Below are 23,034 nucleotides of genomic sequence, written 5' to 3' on the forward strand. Positions count from 1 at the left end.
TGCAGTTAATTGAAAGTAAGACCTGCCTTCTGTCTGTCTGTGTGTTTGCATGCCTGTGTGTGGGTATGTGTGTGTGTGTGTGTGTGTGTGTGCATGCTGGCCTGGCTGCCTGGAGCTGTGTATTTCCAGTGAGTGAGAGACAGAATAATGCCGTGCCTTGTGTGCCCCAGTGAGCTATCACTGCTCTACGGTTGCCATGGCGACAGTGCCCTCTCCGGGTATGGCGGGCTGGAGAGAAGTTGCTCTGGATCTGCGTCATATTTTTTTCTCTTTTTTTTCCAGTGGATCTGTGAGCTCTCTCTCTCTCTCTCTCTCCCTCTCCCGCCTCCTCTCCTTTTCTCAATCTCCACAACATCACCTCTCTCTCCCCTCTCTCTCTCTCTCACTCTTGCTCTCTGTCAGTCCTTTTTTTAAAGGCTAATTGACCCAGCTCTTGATCGTCAGCACTGAGTGCTCGCGCTGCCACAAAGCATCGCAGATTTGGAAAGACATAAAGAGGTGGTAAGGAAAGCTGAGTTTTTAAGAAATTGGTTGTAGCGTGAAGCAATGTCAGAGCTCAATGACAGTGATGCTATGTAGTAATATGGGGACCAGCTTGTCACACTGCATGCTCTGCTTTGTGTGTTGATTGATTGTTGGAGCTGATCCTGAGCCCTGTGTTTATGTCTCTCAGGTGGCTGCGGAGGTGTTGTCGACGTGGCAGGGAGAAAAGGTGAGAGTCCTCCTACACACCAGGTGAACAGCTCCATGATGCTTACACACTGTTGTACATCAGAGAGAGAGAGAGAGTGAGGGAAAGACAGCAGGAGCACCATCGTTGTTTTGAGTGGAGCTTTGGCATGTGAGTGAGTGAGTTTATGTGAGAGAGAGAGAGAGAGAGAGAGAAAGAGAGAGGACATGGAAGTAGACCTGATTGTGCAGTCAGTGGTGAAGTGCATTTCCTGAGGCTCGGGGCTTCAAAGCCCCAATCTCTGGCTCAGAAAAACAAAAAAGCCATTTCCCAACAAAAGCTGCAGCCGCAGCAGCACAGAGAGCATTTCACTGTGAAATTACTTTGTCATACTCCGTGTCTCTTTGTCCTTCAGCCCTTTCAGGAAGCCTCTTGATCATGATATTAGTTCTTTAGTGGTAATAGCTAGCTGAATATCAGGTTAATGAATGAGTCTTCCAGGGCTTGGAGCTCTCATCCAGAAGCCTGCCAACTTGTCATTCGTGTTACCAGTGCGGCGGCATGACAGGAATGCCCTGGTGCGCTCTAACCAAAGTGTTGTCTCTTTTGTCAGCATATTGATTTTGAGTGACAGGCAACAAAGGCCAACGAGGGGCTTCTTTAAAAACATCTCTGTTGGCTGAGATGTACGTTTGTGAGATCAAGGTGCTGTAACTCAGCCCTTCAACTCCACTCTTACAGCCCCTCCGGGGTTTCTTAAAGCTCCAGAGGCAGAGCAGTCCGTGTGCTTGACAGGAGGTGTGAAGGACTCAGTGGTGTGTGAGATTTGGTGGCTCCAAGTGCCAGAGGGAAAGGCTTTAAGGCGAAGCAGGTGGGGGTGAAAGTGAAGGGATCAGTGACAGGGGGGCAACGCAGAGTGATGCCAGGTGGATCAGGAGCTCTGGGGAGGGACAGATAGATGCAGCATTGCAAATGAGCTCACAGACAAAGAACAACTGCAGGTGCTTTGTAATTGTGGAAGGCTAATTATCAGTCTAGACCTGTGCAGTTATGATGGATGCGTTTGTGTGTATGTTTTATGGATCCCCAAATTAGTTTCAGAGACTTGTTCCCGTCAGAATTGCATCAGCCCCACATCACTTTGCTCATTAGCTCTTGTCTCTCAGGCTCCTCTGAGTCTCCAGTGTCCCTGCGCTCCAGGTGGGCTTTGCATTTTTAATCAATACTGTCTGTAGCCCTTAACGTTAGTGCTTGCCTGTCAGCACAAATAAATGAGGCTTTGTGGCAGACAAGAGTGAGAGACAGAGAGAGGGAGAAATAGAAAAAGCAAGACGGAGGAAAACAAAGAACAGTGTAAAGGAATGGAGAGATAGGCTGTAATTTAGAGGTGGAGTTAAGGGGGGGCTATGTGACGAAGAGAGGAGAAATCAGTAATGCAGCAGGAGACGGAGTGTATGTCTCACTCTGGAAAGGGTGAGTTGTGCAGCAGACCACAGGGAGTGACAAGAGCTCTCTCTGTGTGTGTGTGGCACCACAGCTCCACTAGACTGTAATGACTCTGTGCCTCTGGGCTTTGACTGACTCTGTTTATCTCCCACAGCAGCACAGGGCAAAAATAGCCAATACATCCACATTAAAAAAAATCCATTACGTGACCAGTGTGTGTGTGTTCAGATCTGTCTCGCAGGTTACACTGACAAAGCTTGTTCCTCTTTCCATCTTGACTTTTCTTGATTCTTTCTCTCTATTTCTGTCCTCCACACATCCATCTCCCACTCTCTTTATTTTTCTCCTTTTCTATTATGTTTTCTGTCACTCATTCTCTCTCTCTCTCTCTCTGACACACTTTCTTTTTTCTCCTGCTTTCTCTTTTTGTCTCCCTCTCACTTTTTCTCTTAATCTCTCCTGACCCCCCCCCCCCCCCCTCCTCTCTCACTCCGTCCATTTCTTTATTTACCCTCCTTTCCATTAATCTTGTACTCTCTTCTTCTCTCTGACATTTTATTTATTCGGTCATCTCCTTTCTTCGTGTCTCACTCTTATTTCCTGTTGCTCTCACTTTCTTTTCTTTATTAATCGGTTTCTTTTTCCCCTTTTCTTTCATAATCTTCGTCGTGTCTTATTTGCTCAGCCTGTCTCACTTTTTCTCACGCTCGTTTTGTTTCTGTCTCCTATGATACTCTCCCTGTCTCTCATTTCCTTTGTCCTTCCTTCTGTTTCGTGTCACTCGTTCTTTAATTCTTTTTCCTCTTCTTACATTCTCCCTCACTCCTTTTCGCTGTAACCTTCTTTCCCCCGTTTTTCTTCTCCACGTGTCTCTTGCGCATTCCTTTGCTGTCTCCCCTGATTCTCTCCTCCTTGCGTTTTCACCTTCAATTTCTTATATCTCCATCTCTCCTCTCCTTCTTTCTCTTTCTTCACCTGCCTCGGTCTCACTCTTTTTTTTAATCTATATCTCGTACCTTTGCTGTCTTCTCTCCTTCCTTTCTCCCTCCCTTTTCTCCTTCATCTCTCTCTCTCTCTCTCTCTCTCTCTCTCTCTCACACACACACACACACACACACACACACACACTGGCTCGCAGTAGCGCGCGCTCACTTCCTCACATATTCTCCCCTCCCACAAGTATTGTAATTTGCATATTAATGAGGCGGGGCGCAGAGGCGAGCAGAGAAGGAACATAATTCCTGCTTCCTGCATGTAGCTCGAGCTAGGTCTTGTTTCTGCGTTTTTACTCCATTTCACTCTCCTGCTCACTGCCCTCCCCTCGCGCGCGCGCGTGCGTGTGTGTTTGTTTGCCTCCACAGATAGAGCCCATGCTCACAGTGCGTGGACTCGCCAGCAGCTTTCTGTACCGAGCAGAGCCAAACATGTGAGAAGATGTCTGTTGGAGGCTGTGCTTGCCCAGGTAAGATATCCAGCTCCTTCTCCTTCTCTTTTACACTTCACACAGTTCAGCCACGCGCCGAACACTTTGTGGTTGGAGCTGTAGAAGTTTGAAGAGTACGTAGGATTTGTTTGTGTTTGTGAAAAGTCCACAACGCCGAGGAAGAAGTTTAAAATCGCGCTTTTTTAAACCGTAAAGCTGAGTTGAACCTAAATGCCAAACCTCTTGCACGGGTCATGTTTGTTTATATTTCCACAGTAGTTTAATTGCAGCAGCTAAACTGTCGCGTTGAAATGTGCAGAAATGCAGTCTGTGTTTGAGGACGTGTGCAACGTGTAAAACGTGAAACATCAACAAAGCACGTGCTTTTGACCAGGGGCGCCCAGAGTTTTGCACACGAGCACTACTTAGATGGGGATCTTCGTGTGTCATGTTCTGCAGTGGCAAATGAACTGCGCAGTAATTTCCAGTGTGAATCTGGCTCTTGGTGGCAGAGGGGAAGCAGAGCAGCCATGACAGACTTGTGCTCAGTGTGTTTTTAACCTCGGGTTTGGGTTCAGGTGAAGGTTTCCTGGTTCATTCACTTCAGAGTTTAAGTCCTCTTGTATGCGTATCGGAGCTGTAACTTCCTGTATAGAAAGAGAATGCTGCTGCGACCTGAACAGCCTCTCAGACTGGTTTACATCCGTGTGCTGAGTGCACACTTTCTCATGTGACGTCAGCCCTTTCTCACAGCTCTACAAGTTGCTATAAGGAACAAGTCATGATCAAACATGTAGCCTTGGCATTTACCTGAATCTGTGGAAGAGGTTACAGAAGTTAATTCTCTCTCCAGACTTTTTCATGGGGAATATCTTGATGCACAGTTTCTAATAATACGATTGAAATTGTGGTTTCACTGTGACTCGCCATTTTCTTGACATGCAAATAACTTCACACACTTTCAGGGCTTCCCCTTAACCAATAGCAATGTGCAGCATCTGCCTGGAAGACGCGATAGCACCCAGTCTGCACTCTATGGCCACCACACATCAGCTGTTTAGTAGCCAGCAGATGGGGAAAGAGTAATTAAAGCTAGTTATTTCTTTATTTATCTTTGTAAGATGGAGATTATTAGGGGGTCACAGTTATAGATTTAGCCAGGACATTGGGGTAATACTCCTGCCCTTTGCAAGGAAATGCCCTGGGATGTTATGATCTTGAAGTGAGGAAGGTACAATTACGTCAGAACCGTGTCTCTGTACCACACTTTGTTATAAGGCAACATAGTGTTTTATTGCAAAACGCTGAGTATCTATTTAAAACTCTATCAAAGCATGTGTTTTTATTTCCCTAATAAATTTGCTATTAATCCTAAACACAAATTGCATGCAAATCCAAAGTGTGAACAGGACAACAGAAAGCCTCAACTACAAAATGTGTTCTCCTTTTTTGACATTTACTGTGTCAATCTTTTGCTTTATATATATTTTCCATTCTTTACTGGAGACTTGCCCTAAGTGGGTTTTTTTTTTTTTGGCTTTAAAATGAAAGCTTCAATTGCTGTTTATATAGTGGTAGTGGTACCAGGTTTTCCATGGTCCTTGTTTCCTACCTTTTATATGTAAGAGGGTTATCTTAAAGCAGTGGTCATCAATCCCCCTCCTGGACATCTTTGAAGCAGTCCTGCCGTCTGCTTCAATGTCCAAATGTTCAAAGTGACCAATGTCTTAAAGCAGCTTTTTCCTAAACTTGATGGTGAAAACTCACTGCTAGTATTTTTCTTGCTTCTAAAACACATAACCCAACTCATCAGCTCACTTTAAACCCAACTTTATATCAAACCTCGTTTTAAGCAGGAAACATTTTTAAATGTGCAGGACAGTGGGCTTCCAGAACCAGGGTTGTGACCAGTGACCTAGAGTTACCTGTGTCTGTTCTGCTTTCTTTTAGTTTTGTCGCACTTGTGTATGACGAATGAATAAACAGTTTTTAAGCAAGTTTTAATTATAATTAAATAGCCATTGATATGTAACTTCTTACTCTGTTGTATTCTGAGTGGTTGACGCTCTCTCTCTGAGTTTTATCCACAGAACCGTTTTAGCCAGTCTTAAGCGAGCATTGTGGCAGAATCATCTTAAAAGGCTTCTGGTCACAACAGTGTGTGAATCAAGTGAAAATAACCCATGGGAGACATGGCACAAATTACACCCGAGTAGATATCTGAAGGGCCTTTGGATTTAATAGCCAACATCCACATGGGGAATCTCCTTGCCAGCAGATTCAATTTGGAACCTCCTATCAGATTAATGGCAGTATTAAATTTCATAAGGCTGTAGGTTAAGGGAAGGGAAAGGAAGGCCTTGAGAAGAGATATAGGATACAACAGGGACCTTGTTTTGTTAAACTGTTACAGGGTACAGTTTAGAAAAAATGGCCGTATTTACTAGTGCAATCCTTTAACTTAACATTGAAAGCCATGGCAATGGATCAATCATGGATAAAGGTTCAGTCATAACTAATTTGAAGTCATTACTGCATGGCACCAGAAGAGGTTCAGCAGACAGATTTGAGCTATATGGGAAATGGTCCTGAATACATGTATCGGACAGTTATTGATGGACAAGCATTATAGTCCTTTGACTTGTGATGGTCTACTGTGCAGTAATAAGTGCTTGATAATTCTGTGGTGAATAAGATGCATTGGTAAGCATTAGGAATACTGATTTGCCACTGGTCGCCATGGTTTCTTACAGATTCAGTCCATCAGTCACTTACCTGTTTTTACTCTTTAAAGCCTTCATATGAGTTCTTAACCAAGTCCGTGTGTTTGATGTATTAGAGTCACATTGTGCCTCTCATAACTGAGTGAGCAGCTCTATGGAGTCCCAAACAGAATAATAAGACATATGATGCATCTCCTTTACTTTTGGTGGGATAAAGATCAGAATAGAGGCCTTGCAATGTGTACCATCTAGACAAGTTTAGACGGATGCTCAGGTTGTCCGAGTGGCATCAGCACAACGCAGACAGTTTCCTCAATTGCTCCCAAGTGAGATCCTTATCATGGTACAAGACTCAGCCATGAAAGCCTTTTTGGCAGCTCAGAGGATAAACAAGCCAACATTTTGGTGCATAACATTTGTTTAAAATCAACTAGATTATGTTCACAAGGGTACATTTTTTATGAGTGTGGTCATGGAAATTTCCAGCCATGTGTCCTGATTGTTCTCTTTTTTTGGCTGAGGCAAGGAAAGAGGGAGGGAGAAGGGGAGAAAAAAGGGGGTGAGGCAGGGGAAAAGAAAGAGAGTAGGAGAGACAGTTGTTTCATGTTGAAATGAGCTGCTTTTGTGTGGGCTCTCTCTGCATTGCTCCATAAAAGGCTGTGGCGCTCCATAAAACCTGATTGCGATATTCACCTCAGCTGGAAATACGATGCTATCTTCACTCCCAGGCCCATGCCCCTCCTCCTAACACATGGCACTGTTTGAAGTCTCATTTTGTTTACATTCCTGTGCTTATGCAGGCTATGTGGGAGTGTGTGTATCTTGAGCCTCAGTGGCCCCCTGTCCTCCTGCATACCTACAGATATGGTGCACAGTTGGGGCTATCCTTTTTAAGGTGTAATTTCTTGATTTATTTGTACAGCTTTAGTGGTGGAAAACCCACTTGCCAACCTGAGATTGGCTACGTGTTGTACTCCTTTGGATTTGTGGGTTTCAAGTGTACATTATTTAATCGTCTGACATACCTACCGCCGTGGTGGCTCTCTTGATTTTTATGGTGCATTTCTTGCTTTATTTGTTCTGGGTAAGTGGTGGGAATCCACGTGCAAACCCAAAATTGGCCTTATTCTATGCCTGGAAAAGAGGGCTTGAAATGCACTTTCCCATATCTTCTTACACTGGAGGCCAACCTCGTGACCTTTTTTAGTGCATTTTTGAAAATTACGGCTTAAAATACACTTCCTGTTCCACACATTCCACTTACCTAGAGATGTTACATTGGCCTGTGTTTTGTGTTGTTTTATCTGACTTATTTCTACAGAATTAGATGTGAAACCCTCTTAGAAACCTCAAATTGACACTACTTGATGTCAGGCTTTTTATAGAATATTATTGTATATACTTTGTTAGTTTCTGTAGTGGAATTTCTAATTTCAAAATTAGCTATTAACAGGACACTGTTGAATCCAGACCTCTCTTGTACTGTCTTGCTAAGGCAATATCAGCCTTTATGGAGACAACCTGGTAAAAATAGAAATCCAGTGCTAATGCCTCTCCCTCCCTTGGTCCAACAGACATACAAACACGCTCATGCAAAGCGCTCGCTGCTGCCCCACTCTCTCACACACAGAGCACTCGGAATCAGCAGGAGCTCTGCTACTTCATGCAGAAAGTCACATGGGCCTCCTTGATTAGAGGAAAAGCAGAGCTAAAATGGCAAGCTCACAAAGCCATGGCTGTTTTATGTTTCTCAATGGCTGCAGCCAGAAGCCAAGAGCCAACACAGGGAGTGTGCATGTGGAGCGGAGAGAAATGTGCCCTGATTCACTCTTTCCCTGTACGACTGACACTGCTTGCACAGTGTGTGTGTGTAGGCAACACACACCCCCCCCCACTCCTTTACCCATCTCAGAGCCTCACAGATCTGTCTCATTACGTGTAGCTCAAACAAAATGGCTTCCTGTGCTGAAAATCAGCTCCCCTTGACTCGTCAGCAGCCTCTGGCAGCAGTGAGGCGAGGATGCAGGCACTCATTACGAGGTCACGTGTGCGCAATGGTGAGAGAATGTTGCATGAGAGCTGGCATGTGCCAGACGCGCGCACACATACATTCTCTGGTACTGTGTGCATGATGCATCAGCCCTGTGATTGGGCAAAGACTGGAGTTAAACACATTTTTAAATGGTGCTTTGATTTAATTCTAAATAGAAACTTATGGTTAAATGAAACAGCATTTGAACTGTTTTGATCAACTAACCAGGATTGTTAGGCTCTGCACTAAATTGGACCTGTTTTTACTGCTGACAAAATAGAACACTGACAATGGCAAGATCACAAGGACAGATTTGCTGGAGTGAAAAGGAGAGTGCTGTGAGAGATGTGGGAGTGTGGCAAGTGGATGTAAGCGGATGATGTTTGCGATGCATGCTGAGTTGGAGGAAGCAGTAGTAGAGCAGCTGTTTGCTTTGCACCAAGATCTCTGTGGATGGTATAGTGACCTCCATGACCCTGCCATGAGACATAAGAAGGTTCATCGAAATGTTCCTCTACACTTATTCTTAACTAGCATTCTTTCTCTCTCTTACTTTATCACTCTTTCACTGTATTCCTTGTATTTTTCTCTCACATTGTCTGTCAGTTTTTTTTTTTCCTCAAATGTAGTCTGACTCTCTTTTGGATTTTTCTCACTCGCATTTTCTTCTTCATTTAATGCCTTTTTTTTTTTATCTTTTCCTCTCAATGTTGCTCCTCCTTTTCATGCTGTCTAATTGATGCTCTCTCACTTTCTGTCACTCACTTCTTTCTGTGCCCCCCACCCCCATCTCCCTCAAGCAATGTAGCAGTAAAATGTCTTGTTGCCAGCTTTCACTTTTGCCATTTAGTGTGACAAATAACAAGCTTGCGTGATGACTGTGATATGAATATTAGGGAACATTCTGTACATATTCACAAAAAGCCATTAGAGAATTGAATTACAAGTGACAGATGTTCTATTTCCCTTAGCATATTAAACCACACATTGATTTTCGTCTACATCCAGTATATCTCTTCCCAATCCCTGCTGTGTGGCACTCTATCTAAGAGGCTGTGAAGTGTTTTTTCAACAAAGTAAACTGACCCCACTAAGCAGGGGACATGAGATACACTGTGTACACAAAACCTGATTGTTTAATAAGGAGAGGAAGATGTGATTTGGCTTGGTTCTGTTGCTTTATGACAGAAGGGCTATGCAAGCCCATCGTGATGTAAAGCCACAAAGGAGGTCAGTAGAAAATAAACCAGCTAAAACCAGTTTAGGTCATCTCCTGCAGTAAAATACTGACGTATGTGTTTTGAGTGCAGCAGAGGAAGGACATTCTGATAATGTAATACCAGTTAATATTCAAAGTAGTTACTGTTTGAAGATGGAAAAATAAACAAAAGCATATCAGCAGAGCTGTAGAAACTGCTCATAATGGAAGGTTTGGAGAAAACCTGTGCTTCACAGACCACCTGCATGTCACATTTACAAAGTGAGTATAAGTAAATGTAGTGTGGTCTTATAGGTGGAATAATAATTGTACTTTAGATTTTAATAGTATTTTTATTTATTTATTTTTTATTATTAAATCAGTATAAATCATGGTGATGAGCATTAAATGTCGTCAAAATGTCTTCGTGTATTGTAGCATTATTGTTAATTTCCTATATTGTCCACCCTGGGCCAACGATGAGGCACGCAATATCTCCTCCTGTGTGCTGAATTATGGTTTAATTTAATAGAGGGAGACATGTCTGAAGCGAGGTCAGTCAGGGGCTGATAGACTTCTGGCTCTAAATGAGATGATGGCTTGCCTCAGCACTTCTCTAAAGTAAGGTTTCAGCTTACTTCAGCGCTGTATAGCCACGGGAAGCACAAAGTAAATGGCACATAAGATTTGTCCAGTTAAGACAGAGAGAGACTGTGAATGACTGTGAGTATCCACACCACATGCTCATTTGACCGTAATATGAATCTTTCATTTGTAGTGATTTTAGATATTCATTTTATGGCATTGAGATCATACAAATTACAGAGCAGTTCACTGTGGTCGTAAAGCAAGGGCATGAGCTAATAATAATACCCTTGAATTTGAATGACATTCACACTTCACTGACATGCAGTTTGTCTGACTGTTGTTAACTGAGGGACTTAACGCTGGCATTAATGTCTTTTTGTGAAATCTGATGGTGTTTTGGTTAATAAATAAATACAGGGTGCACTATTTAAAAGGCTGTGATAAATACTGTGGCACTTACACCTGATGTTTTAATGCAGAGCAGCTGTTGTCGTCAGACATTCCTTGATTCTCAGCATTTTTAATCTTTGGAATTATATTGGACATGGCTTATTGTTATTGAAATTATATCTTTTAAGAAGATAAAGAAAAAAGATTTAACTTTGTCTTTTCTATGGGTTCTTTCATAGTGAAATTCTCCTAGAATATGTAAAGATTTTTATAAATATTAAATAACATTTTAATGTTTTAAATAGATATTTAACAGTAATGTTATTTACATAATACACACAATCTTGTGCAGTTTTTCTACCTGAGGAAGGGAGAAGAAGAAGAAAATTCAGCTGAAGCGCTGTTATTACCAGAACGGTCGAGACTGCCTTGTGTCTGTATTCAAACGTGCAGGTTTTGCAGTGTTTATCACAGTGTATAAAGGTCCTGTAGAACTGATTTGGATGTGCGCTGGGCATGTAGGCAGTGAATTTATACTGCAGTCACTCCTCTGCTGTAGTTAGTATGGCCCTCACATCCTGTGTCTGTCACCAGAGCATTATCGCGCTCTGCCAGGCGTGTAGCTGTGAGCGGCCAGGGCGAGGAGAGGAGAGGAAACTAGAGGAGAGGAGCTGCTGATGCTGCTGCGGTTTTGGGGGCCACTGAGATGCACCATATCAAAGAGCCCCTGGAGCTCAGAAGGAAGCACAAGTCTCATCAGGGGGAGGAAGATTTTGTCAGCCATGGCTGTGTGGTGTACAGTTTTTCCCAGGGCGACATCTCCTCTTATCCAAAGCACAGAAATGGCAGCAGATGAAAGATATTTTTAGTTCATGAGAAAACTGTGCCCTGTTAGAGACATCACTACAGTTGTCTACAAAGAGAGCGACATTGTGATAGAGGAGATTTCTTTAAAATAGTTAATAACTTGAAAATAAAAAAAATACTTCTCCGGTCAATGATAGATGCAGGATTTCGGAAAAAGGTTGTGTCGGCGTATTCACAGGCTATATTCAAGTTTGTTGTTGGGGAAAAATGTGTATCTACATTTTTGTGGATTTTTAATTTACTACATCATTTCAATACTTCGGCTGTCCTTCACATTGTGAAAATTTCACAAAGAAAGCCAATTGAAATGCTACAAAATTACTTAGAGTAAAATATTTGCACATTGACATCTGTTTAACGTGAAAGTGTTTTCCTACTCCTGTAAATTAACTATTAATTGAGATAAATATTTTTCATTGGACAGTGACTGTGTGTTGATAGGCGTTGTGTCAAGTCTTTTTGAGATAAAACTAAAATAAGAGGCCATGTTGTCATAAACTGTCTTAATGCAAACACAACAGGAACTAACCTAGACAAACATACAGCATTTAGCGGCTATGGTTGCTCTAATTTGAGCTACCCCCCCATCCTATTAAACATTCAGCTTTGCCCCCAAACTCCCACAAACACGTTCACATCATTAGCTTCCAAACGCCACTGGAATTAATTTAAAACATTGTAATTTATACAAAACTCCAAATGTCATATTGAAACAAAAGTGACAAATTATTTTAAAGTGGCATGTATCATACATGTTTTCATTTGCCTTGCTGTGCCACCAATGAAATAGCGCCGTTCACTTAACTTTGGGAACCACTGCATTATAATATAACGACACATACAGTTAGCTTGAATAAAATTTATTGGATGTAATACACCAATATTGGAATTGTGCACAATTTTTGTACATCTGTCTGTTCATGTCAATATTTTCTGATGCATAAACATATTAAAAATAGCCTGGAATGAACATTAATTTCTGCTGTGCAATAAACAAATGAAAAGTAGTAATTCATTAAGCTTTTTGGCATGACCAAATTGCCACTGTCCAATGAAAAACATGTATCTTATTTTTGATAGTTTTTAGTGTTCCTCATCTTTTGAACACAGCAGCTGTCCTTCACAATGTGTTAAAAAAAAAATCATGATGCAGGGAACAATAGAAGTGCTTCAACATTGTACAAATTTTATTCCTGTTAATGTCATATATAAGTAGAACGAAAGTTTGAGTAGATTTTGATTTACGTTTTTTAACGTTCTCTTTAAAATCTTAACTGTAGCAGTGGAAAAAGGCTTTTTTTTTTCTTTTTTTCTTTTTCTTTGGTAACTGTGTAGCCAGTAGATGGGGCTAATGCTCTGTTGTGGTCCTCTCACTGACTAGAGACTGAAATGCATGACCCATCACACATGCTCACATGTGATCTGCGGCCAGTCAGGATTTATCAGCAGACCAGCTGTCCAGTGGCTACAGATATTAAATTAGGGGCAAAGGAGAGAACACTGGAGATTGACTGATGTTCCATTAACGTGGCAACTGATGATTGATGTGCGGATGTGTATCTGTTTACTGTAATCAGCCTCACTTAAAAACAAATAATATGGTCAGACTTATCAAGGCACCTTGGCATGTGTATGCACTTGCACTTTATATAGTTATATGTTTGTGATGGAGCAGGTGGTACATGGGTTCATATTTAAAAATTATACAGACTTGTTTGTTTTTTGCTGTGCATTATGGGTGACCTGTGACTGGTTCTGATATTAATTCAACAGCGCAGAGTGAAGCGCGGTTTATACTGCCTCTGTCCAAAGAAAAACATGCATTTCCATTATTGTTGATTTTCTGTTTACTACATTAGTTGAATGCATCAGATGTCCTTCACATTAAAAATAATGAATGGACCTATTGAAATGCTCCAAAGTTACTTGGAATAAAATCTTTTTACACTGGCTTCCATTTAAAGTTAAGAAGGCTTATCCTTCTCTTTATATAGTTACTATTTGGTGATATGTTTTTCTCTGGATAGTGACAATGTGTAAATATTTTGATTTCTGTGACATAGTGAAAGCACTTTTTGAAGCGGCCCTGTCAAACGGGCTGTTTATACATTATCCCTCTGTCAACACAAAGGAATGAAAAGTGACAAGTGGGTTAACGGTGATTGTTTTATTAAAAATGGTAAAGAAAGTTTGTTTTTCAAACGCTGAGGGCACTTTAAGCGAACTGACTGGTACGCAGCTGACCCAGCAGTGAGCATTGCTCACACCTTTCTTAGATTTAATACTAATAGCAAATAAGCACGGGTCATCGATGTACATGACATGCATACTCGCGAGCAGCTTCTCCTTATTTTGCTTCTTTTGAGGGTTTTATGGAGATCAGCGGAGCGGTTAATACTGGCTGCAGATATGAGCTGTGGAGGAGGGAGGGCAGTTGCGAGCGCTCGCGGGGGGAGGGGTGGGTTTTGCTCGGAGGGAAAGCTCAGGGTTTGATGCACAAGAGAAGCGAGGGGGTGTTGGGGTGAAGCGCACATAGCGCGGTTACAAGCTATTGTTCGCTCCCTGAGTGAGGAACAAAGGGGGCCGGTTTACTGGGGCTCTTTCTGCTCCTGGTTGGTAAAGAAGACCATCAGTTTTCTTCCTGTAAATTGCAAAAGGACTGGGTTCGGTATTTCCCCGCGCCATGGGTTTTTAAGATGGTGATTGTAGCTGTGTCCCAGTGACTCCAGGAGCTTGTGTGAGACCGGGCTTGGAGAACCGAGCCCAGCGATTTCTTCTTGGACAGGTAAACGCTAACGGCTTAATATTAACTTTAGCGCCATAGCTTACTTCCTGGAAATGTTCATTGTGTTATAATGCTTCCTGTGGAACAAGTCATCCAGGTGTGAGTTAAAATGGCAACAGAGAGCTACACTAACGGGCCGTGTTTTTTGTTGTTTTGTTTTTAATAAACCCTGAAAACCACGCGAAGGTTCCGTTCCGCCTTAAAAGGTGCAGCTGTTCAGTCGCTAGAGTGTAACGGCTGCAGCGTTTAAGGTGGAACGAATAATTTTATGCAAATGTAAATTTCAGCTTGGTGTGCGAACCTGAGCTAGGCCTGAAGCAGGCCGTCTGAGAGAGGCGACCGGCGGGGGGAGTTTAGCTTGAGTTTTTATCGAGGTTTAAAGCTAAGCAGCACAAATAAATATAAAAAAGTATGTTCTTAACACCCTGCATTTCAATTCACATTAGACAAACTTAATACCAACGGGCATTCCTTTCCAATATGGAAAAACAATCAACGGTTTCTGCTCCGAAGAGCTTAAGGGGCGCTTAGCTCCTTGGTGAAGTGAGATAGGAGAGGCGTGTAAAGCCAGGGATTAAGAAAGGTTCGACAACATCTCTCTTCTTTGATTAACAGAATCGTTTTAATCAAATGTATATTACACTGCATTAAATAACACTAAAGAAAAATGTCATTGTCTACATACATACATTTGCTAGATTGGTGTACTATGCGGCAATATAAATAATGAAATGGGCATCCTTTAGTTGTTAGTATATTAATTGCCTTTTAATTTAACCTGCAGCGGTTTCGCCCCGCCCACTCACGGTGACGTTTTAACGAACTGTTTATCTCCTGCTTTCTGAATGAGGGCCTCCAATCTCAAATGCACAATAACAAAGCATTAGCAATTGTCAACAACTGAGGAAAAAAACATATAGTAGAAGTAGAAAGCAGTAGTGACAATATGCCCTGACAGGAAATCCTCAAGTTTGAACTTGAATGTTGTGTAATGTCTGGTGGTTGATGGTCTAAAGTACCAGTAGAGGGTCTGTTTTCCCCATCAACCTTTAGTTCTAGGTCTTTTGAAGCAGCTTTAAAAAAAGACATTAAACATACCTATCATATCTGTTTCAGTTAGGCATTCAGTAAGGAGATCTAGACAGGTTACTGTTTCATGTATAATTGCGTAACCTGTCTTCAACATCTTTTTATTTCTTACTAAAATGATTGGTTTTAATTTGCTTTAAAGAATAGTATATTTATGCATGAAGTGTATGATCCTTTTAAAAACCTCTTTAATACTATGTAAGTCTTTTTAAAGAGTTTAAGTTGTTGTAGGCTTTTTAGGGAGACGTAAATCTATTGGATTTCCGACCTCACAAAAGCAACAAATTTAAATGGAACAGTTTTGCTACTTAATTTTCATAGATGCACCACAAGTTACAATGTGTTCAGAGTTATGTTACATACAACATCAAAAGCTTAAAAAATAAACAAATGAAAGATATTATATTTAAGATATTTTCTTTTATATGTCCACATCAAGATCAGATTTATTTTTTTTAAGCTCGCATTTCTGTTTTGGGGGTGTGATTAGACGTACAAAAACAAATTCAGAAATTGATTAGTCCATATATTTGAATGTTTTTAGTTCCTATAGGCTTTTTTAAATGTATTTAACAACCAGTGGGTGGTGCAGCTGATTAACAGGAAACCGGCACTTCTGGGTGCAGTAAAATGAGAGAGGGATTATGTGGTTGATGTTTGCTTGTGCTCTGCGAGCCCATTGGGGGAAGGGATGAGGATACATCTGCCTCCTTACACACCATTACCTGGTCCTTGCTAAATTGCATGGAATTGCATTGACTTGTGTGCAGTTCAAGCAGCTTTGTTAAATATTCATTCTTTTAAGCATCTTTGTCTAAACTATTTCTTAACTGGAGTGGGTATCAGTCTTCCCATGGAGTGCAGGCTCTGTGGATTGTGACAGTGTAATGGCAGTTACTGAGCAGTGGTTTTGTGAATGTAGGGGAAATAAAGAGATTATAGTCATTGCCTCAGCACATGATTCAGGTGATTGCACATCTTTGAAATTTTATATTAAGAGATAAAGGTTTGTTCTGTCTTCATGTCTCTCACTATATTATGTTCTCTCTCCTCATTTAAGGATTTATTCTGATTTTATTACAAAATCTGACTAAAATATTGCATTAAAGAGAGTAGTCAAGTCTTGGTACTCGTGTATTTTTTTCTGTTAAATTTTCAAAAGTTTTAAGTCTGGTTTATCTAAAATTCTTTCACAATCTATGGTTCAACAAGCAAAAATTTAATGGTATTGGAGCAAGTGGGGGATGGGCATTATGTAGCGTAAGCTGCAGATAGACCCTGTGTCATGTGGTCACATGGTGTTGTCTGAATGCAGAGAATGAAGCATTTTATTTTTGAAGGCCTCCTGTGAATCCAGTGGTTATGTGCTCATATGTATAGCCTGTCTCAAACCACAGCAACAGAAAAGTCTTAATATGTCTTAAAGGGCTTAGATGCCACAATTTTTTTTAAAAGGGCCAGTCAAGCAGGGCTTTAAATTTCAAACAGAGTTTTAATGTAGGTCAGGCAGTTAAGATTTTGTTTGTTTAATTGGGGGCAAAGGGCATAGTCAAGAATTAAATTTAGTATTTGACAGGAAAAAGTGACAGCTACACTGAATTACATTTTTCACACAAAAAAAAACAAACATTAGAGATTTTCTAGTTAATTGTTGTGTGTTATTTTCACCTTTTGTATTTGGCACACTGCTAAGCTGGGTTTTCTCTCTTGTAATGCAGGCTGTTCGTCCAAGTCGTTCAAGCTGTACTCCCCAAAGGAGCCCCCCAACGGTAGTGCCTTCCCACCTTTTCACCCTGGCACAATGCTAGACAGAGATGTGGGGTAAGGCAAGATTCTGTGGCGTGTATGCTGAGTAAATATTATAGTTGTAACTGATGTTTAATATTCAGGTTTTTATTTATAATGCAGATAAAAATAATACAGCATTGGTGAGTACATTCAACATTTACAATGTTTCTTAAATTGCAGACCAACACCAATGTATCCCCCGTCATATATGGAACCTGGAATAGGGTAAGTGAGAGATACAGTGATGTATTTCTTATTTGTTGATTTGTAAGTATCTACACTAATCTACATGTCTTGTCACAGAAGGCACACACCATATGGAAACCAAACAGACTACAGGATATTTGAACTCAACAAACGACTGCAAAACTGGACAGAGGTAAGAGACTGTCCTTAGTGAGATTCTTGCTGGTAATACAGACTAGAATTTATTGTTTATTTTTTATTTTTATGTGTGTATATATTTTTTTTTGTCTAGTGTGAAGGTGTTGTTTTTAAAACATGAATGTTATGCTATTTCAGCAGGACTGTGACAATCTGTGGTGGGATGCATTCACTACTGAGTTTTTTGAAGATGATGCAATGTTGACTATAACTTTTTGCTTGGAAGACGGACCAAAACGATATAGTAAGTTATCTTCATACTAAAAATTTGCCAATTGTATTTTCACCAAGTAGGTTTACTGATCATATTGCATGTTTACATTTGGTCTCTAATGTCTTGCCATTATTTTTTGAGTAAAATTAGTAACAAAGTTCTGTTTTTGGTTGTAGCTATTGGTCGGACGTTGATTCCTCGCTACTTCAGGAGTATATTTGAGGGAGGAGCCACTGAGCTTTTCTATGTGCTGAAGCATCCAAAGGAGTCCTTTCACAGCAATTTTGTGTCCCTTGACTGTGATCAATGCACTATGGTCACACAGAACGGCAAGCCTATGTTCACACAGGTACCTGACTCTTTAAATTAATGTGTGTAATTGGGTTAAATTTGCTTTGAATTCTAACCTTAGAAATTACTTGGTATGAAATCTAAAAGTCTGAGAGGGCACAATATAATCTTTTCCCTTTCTGACACCAACCCTGAAATTTATAAAATAGGTGTTTTATTTTAATTGAAAAAAATTGTTTTTAATGCCTTACAGGAAAAAATACAGAGCAAAATAATTAGAAATTTACAATGTGTATATGAGTGAACTTAATTCGTTAATAATATTCATTTTAGGCTTAAGGTATTTGTTACAACCAAAATTCTTGTTAGTTATGTGTATGGAAATGTCTTTGCTTATGAGAGCCTTGGATGGTGTTTGGAACTTGTGTTGGGGAGGTTAGCCATCTAAATGACCAGTATACATGGATATAGAGTGTACATCATGAAAATAAAATTTATCTAAGTGAAGTATAAACAATATCCTACATTAAAAAAATAATGTAGCACCTGATGCCGTATATTAAATTGCGTCTCTCTTTTTTTTTTTTTTTTTATTGTTTCATGATTTATTTCGGAGATGAGCAACACTGCATTTGATTTTTACTTACTTTGCTCTATATTTCTATTGTGTTACAATCAATTCTGAGGTCTTACAGACTTTGTTACATTTAGATTTTTCTGTACTATGGAGGGATTTTGTTACGTAACCAAAACCTTTAGGTTCTTATTTTAGCTACTTTGGCATGCATCTCATTTTAAGTTATCATAGTAACTAGTCCTGAGACAGACTGTCAGTCAGTTCATGAATTGACTTTTAATTTGTCTAGGTGTTGCACATTTACTACTTCTTAAAAATGAATGTAGTGTCGAACAAGGCATACATCAATTCTTGTTGTGATATACACCCCCCAGTGGTGATAATACCACTGTTGAGTTTAAACATTGATTACTTTGATTTTTGCCAGTGTTTTAATATCTTGATTATACTTGGCTTTTTATATATTCAGGTATGTGTGGAAGGCAGATTATATCTGGAGTTCATGTTTGATGATATGATGCGCATAAAAACGTGGCACTTCAGCATCAGACAGCACCGTGAAGTTGTACCGCGCAGCATACTGGCCATGCATGTGAGTTTACTGTAAATATTCTTTATTATCATCTAAACAAGGAAGTGGTGTTTTTTGTTTATGTGGTGCTGGTTTATTCTGACGATGGTACATGGAATGTTGTGCGTGGGTGGTATGGGTTGTTTTCTTTTCTTTCTTTTTAAATAAACCATTTTGCTCTGTAATATCACTCAGTGCCAAATCAAGCAAAATCTCTGCTGGATGTAGCAGGAAAATAATTGCACCCAAGTTTTAAAGATATGTAAACTTTACAGGCACAGGACCCTCAGATGCTTGACCAGCTTTCCAAAAACATCACACGATGTGGGTTATCCAATTCAACGCTAAACTACCTCCGAGTAAGTATAACAAGTACCCTTGAGGGTACTTATTTAATAGCCTAAAATGTTTTTTCCCCATTATAAAATAATATATAAACTGATGAGACATAAAGTATTATGTTTTCTTTTTAGCTTTGTGTAATACTGGAGCCCATGCAGGAGCTGATGTCCAGGCACAAGACATATAGCCTCAGTCCCAGAGACTGCTTAAAAACCTGTTTATTTCAGAAATGGCAAAGGATGGTTGCCCCACCAGGTAAAGAGCTTGAGAATACCTCTCCATTCACCTGTCATTTTTGGTGGCTTTTAGTTATAATCGTTGCTCCTTTTTAAATCAATGTGGGGTTTTTTCCCCCCATCAATCTAGCTGAGCCAGCACGACAAGCACCTAACAAGCGGCGGAAAAGAAAGATGTCCGGTGGCAGTACTGTCAGTTCTGGTGGGGGCACCAACAACAACAGCAACAGCAAGAAGAAAAGTCCAGCTAGCAGCTTTGCGCTCTCCAGCCAGGTACCTGTAAGCATCTCATTTTGATTTCCCTTTAACTTAGGTTATGGGCAACACCTGGGTGGTGGGCATGAGAGCTTTGCATGAAGAAACAAGAGATGGAAAGAGTTCAAAGAAAGACAGACCCAACATAGACAAGTGGACATGATCCATTGCTGGGCAGTCCCTGGTCCTTCAGGGCAACAGGTCTGTGGGTTTTCTATGCCTTTGTCAATCAGTCAAAGCCTGTTTTGTGTAGGTTGATTTTGAGCTCCAGAAACAGCCAATGATGGAGACCCGAGGTGGAATTGAACCCATGCAGCACTTAAGGATCAGGGATGCCCACCGCTGATCTTTTCTCAAAAGACAGGTCTACAGTTTGAGGAAATAAAGGCCACAGTAGAATATGCTTCTTAAAGATTAAACTTGACGCTGGATTGCAAGCTTTTAAACTAGTTGCCATTCCTGGAGCTTTAAAGTGCTCTGCGGCTGCTCAATTGTGCTGGCTTACTTGATTAAAATGGGCGATTTACATGGCTTTAGCTGTGAAGTCTTGGTGCCCTCTGAAGTTGCTGGGGGATGGAAGGTGCAGGCTCCTCCACCACTCGAACACCCCCGTGTTGCGGGGATAATGTTTGCGCCCCTTCCTGTCCCCTGCAGGATGTGATGGTGGTGGGTGAGCCCACTCTGATGGGAGGGGAGTTCGGGGACGAGGATGAGCGACTGATCACACGGCTCGAGAACACGCAGTTTGATGCAGCCAATGGCATCGATGACGAGGACAGTTTCACCAACTCTCCAGCCCTGGGCAACAACAGCCCCTGGAACAACAAAGCTCCCTCCAGCCAGGAGAGCAAGAGCGACAACCCCACCTCACAGTCAGCCCAGTAGACTACAGCACTCACTGTAGGAGGGCTAGGGAAAAGGCATGCAGTTGATAGAGCAGTGTGATTATACACATTTTTCTTTTTTTCTTTTTCTTTTTTCTTTTTTTTAATTTATTTTTTTAATCAGAATGGCACTCGTGTTGTAGTTCTTAAAGCCGGCCCTGTTCTGAGGAATCTTAACTGGCCAGACTCTGTATTCAGTCGTGCTTTTTGCAAATTGCAGTAGAATTTGCATTTGATATTTAATATTGTTTTACTTCACGGAAATTCTCACTTTGCATTTTTCCTTAGTGTTGGCAGGCGGTGTGTGTGTGGGGGGGGGAATAATAGAAAATCAGTGTCTGGTCTATTTGAATTCTCTGAGCCTGGAAACAGCCGAGTTAGTGAAGGCAGCCATGTCTGTGGGTTCTTGTTCCAACCTCGGGTCTCTGTTCGCTGTGCTAGACAATGCATGGCGGTTTCTGTTGTGCTCACTTCACAAGGAAGGGTTTTTCTTTATTTTTAATTTTACCAGGTAATAAATATTGTGTGCAAAACTAGATTCAAAACCAGCTCCTTCTCTTTTGATTTTATTTTAAACATAAAAGAAAAAACTGAACTATTTGTTTTGTAGGACCTGGTTGGAACAAAAACCTGTACAGTTCCGGAGCTTGAGGACCGGAGTTGAGAACCACTACGTAAAGTCTTTTTTAAAAAAAGTTTAAATAAGTGTAAATGATGGTACTGGAGTACTGGTCATGCTCAGTATGGTCATATGCAGAAGTTGCCTACCATGAAGCCAGGCTCAAAAGAGGTGTTTTGGTTGTGTTTGTTATTTTTTATTTTTTTTATTATTATTATTATTTTTTTTTTATTTTATTTTTTTTTTGTATCAATTTTTAACGGGAAATTTGAAAATTAAAAAAAAAAGCACCCTAAATATCTTTTGCACTGTTGTCACTGTGTTCTCAATCTATTTTTCTTACAGAATTTTAGTTATTGTTCCCTGTTAAAATGCTGAATTTGATTAAATAGATAACTGGAGAATCAATCATTCATGTAATATATATATTACATGTTTGACTTCCTGTTAAATGTTTGGTCATAGCATGCATGTCTAGAAACTACATGTTTCAGACATTAGCTCATTCCCACTGAAAGGCTCATTGTTTCTAGGATCTGTATTCATTAGCAACAACAAAGCAAAAAAGATACTTTACTCATGTCTGCCCATACCATGACACATACAGTTCTTCAAGGAAACAGCTCAGAACTTTTAAAAACTTCATGACACTGACCAAATGTTCTCAAACGCAAAGCATAATGCCTCTGTCTCGTTAGTAAGTACTCCTCATCATTTGTAATTATTTTAGTCATTTTCTTTTTTTTAAACTCCTTTTTCAAATGCTACAGACCAAGAAGCTATGGGCAAGATTCTTTATTCTCAAGCCTTGTGTATTTGTTTCTATGAAGAATTCTTTTATTTTTCTTTTTAATATTTTTCTTTTTTTTCTCCTCTGTGTATTTGTGCTGTATATTTAAGACTGTAGCTAAGTTCTGTATAAGTGTAATTGTATTTACTCTTCTTTAGAGCATCAAATTTAATGTAAAAAAATCTTAACCATGCATTTTAGGAAATGTTTTAGATACATTGACTATAAGCACCATTCACTTAAGGTGGTAGATTATAGTTTTTATTTCATTGTATAATGTATTTATTATTATTTTTTTAATCTTGCCGCTGCATCGTCTGGATAAAATGTTCTTATGTATAATATGTCAGTCTTTGGACAAATTCATAATAGAGGAATTTGATGCTGCCTTTCTTCTTTTTCATGTATGACCTCATCATTTCACTCAGATTTTTAGGTGTGACGACTATAAGAAAAGGAATTCGTTAATATCGTTGGTTGGACTTTGTCACACTTCAAAATGAAGTCTTTGTGATTGAACTCCCCTAGACTCAAGCCATACTAGGTTTTAACACCAGGTGGCGTTCTGCATTGTGGCCTCATGTCTGTTAGGGAAAATTAAAAATATATATATAAATTCATATTTCTCCAGCCAAGTATTCAGCCCAGTTGGGTGGCTATTTTATATATACGGTTTAAAAACATTCTCCAGCTAGTTCACTCAAACAGTCCAGTGTTTCTTTGGGATTATTCACAAAATCAAAGGGGATGCCCCTTTGTGTTCTTGTAGAGCCCCTTTGATAGTGGCTGTTTGATAATTATATTTTTTTCTAGTGTCTGCAATTGATGATTCATGTATGGTATTAATAAAAATGAATTTTCACTTAAGTATA

General features: G+C 40.2%; 1 protein-coding gene across 4 annotated transcripts; it reads left to right on the forward strand.

Moving 5' to 3' along the window:
• The first annotated feature begins 3,356 nt into the window (after positions 1-3,356).
• ldb1a (LIM domain binding 1a) lies at positions 3,357-23,007 on the forward strand. Of its 4 annotated transcripts, none has more exons than XM_066679383.1 (11): positions 3,357-3,578; positions 16,930-17,032; positions 17,180-17,224; positions 17,303-17,378; positions 17,522-17,627; positions 17,774-17,946; positions 18,935-19,057; positions 19,312-19,395; positions 19,510-19,633; positions 19,745-19,893; positions 20,524-23,007. In XM_066679383.1, exons 1-11 carry the CDS (start codon positions 3,551-3,553, stop codon positions 20,752-20,754), a joined length of 1,242 nt encoding a protein of 413 aa, XP_066535480.1. In that variant the 5' UTR covers positions 3,357-3,550; the 3' UTR covers positions 20,755-23,007. The 4 variants fall into 4 exon arrangements, with proteins under 4 accessions (XP_066535480.1, XP_066535482.1, XP_066535481.1 ...); XM_066679385.1 differs by having other exon boundaries at positions 21,364-23,007; XM_066679384.1 differs by having other exon boundaries at positions 19,745-19,887.
• Positions 23,008-23,034: the final 27 nt, after the last annotated feature.

Source organism: Hoplias malabaricus, chromosome 8, assembly GCF_029633855.1.
Source record: "Hoplias malabaricus isolate fHopMal1 chromosome 8, fHopMal1.hap1, whole genome shotgun sequence".
NCBI classification, from domain to species: domain Eukaryota; kingdom Metazoa; phylum Chordata; class Actinopteri; order Characiformes; family Erythrinidae; genus Hoplias; species Hoplias malabaricus.

What these genes read in the sequence shown, in the direction of transcription:
- ldb1a (XM_066679383.1), top strand. Translation starts at nt 3,551, where the DNA reads ATGTCTGTTGGAGGCTGTGCTTGCCCAG. An exon ending in CAACGCTAAACTACCTCCGA is followed by an intron (nt 19,396 to 19,509) that starts GTAAGTATAACA and finishes TTTTCTTTTTAG; the next exon opens with CTTTGTGTAATACTGGAGCC. An exon ending in CGCTCTCCAGCCAGGTACCT is followed by an intron (nt 19,894 to 20,523) that starts GTAAGCATCTCA and finishes TGTCCCCTGCAG; the next exon opens with GATGTGATGGTGGTGGGTGA.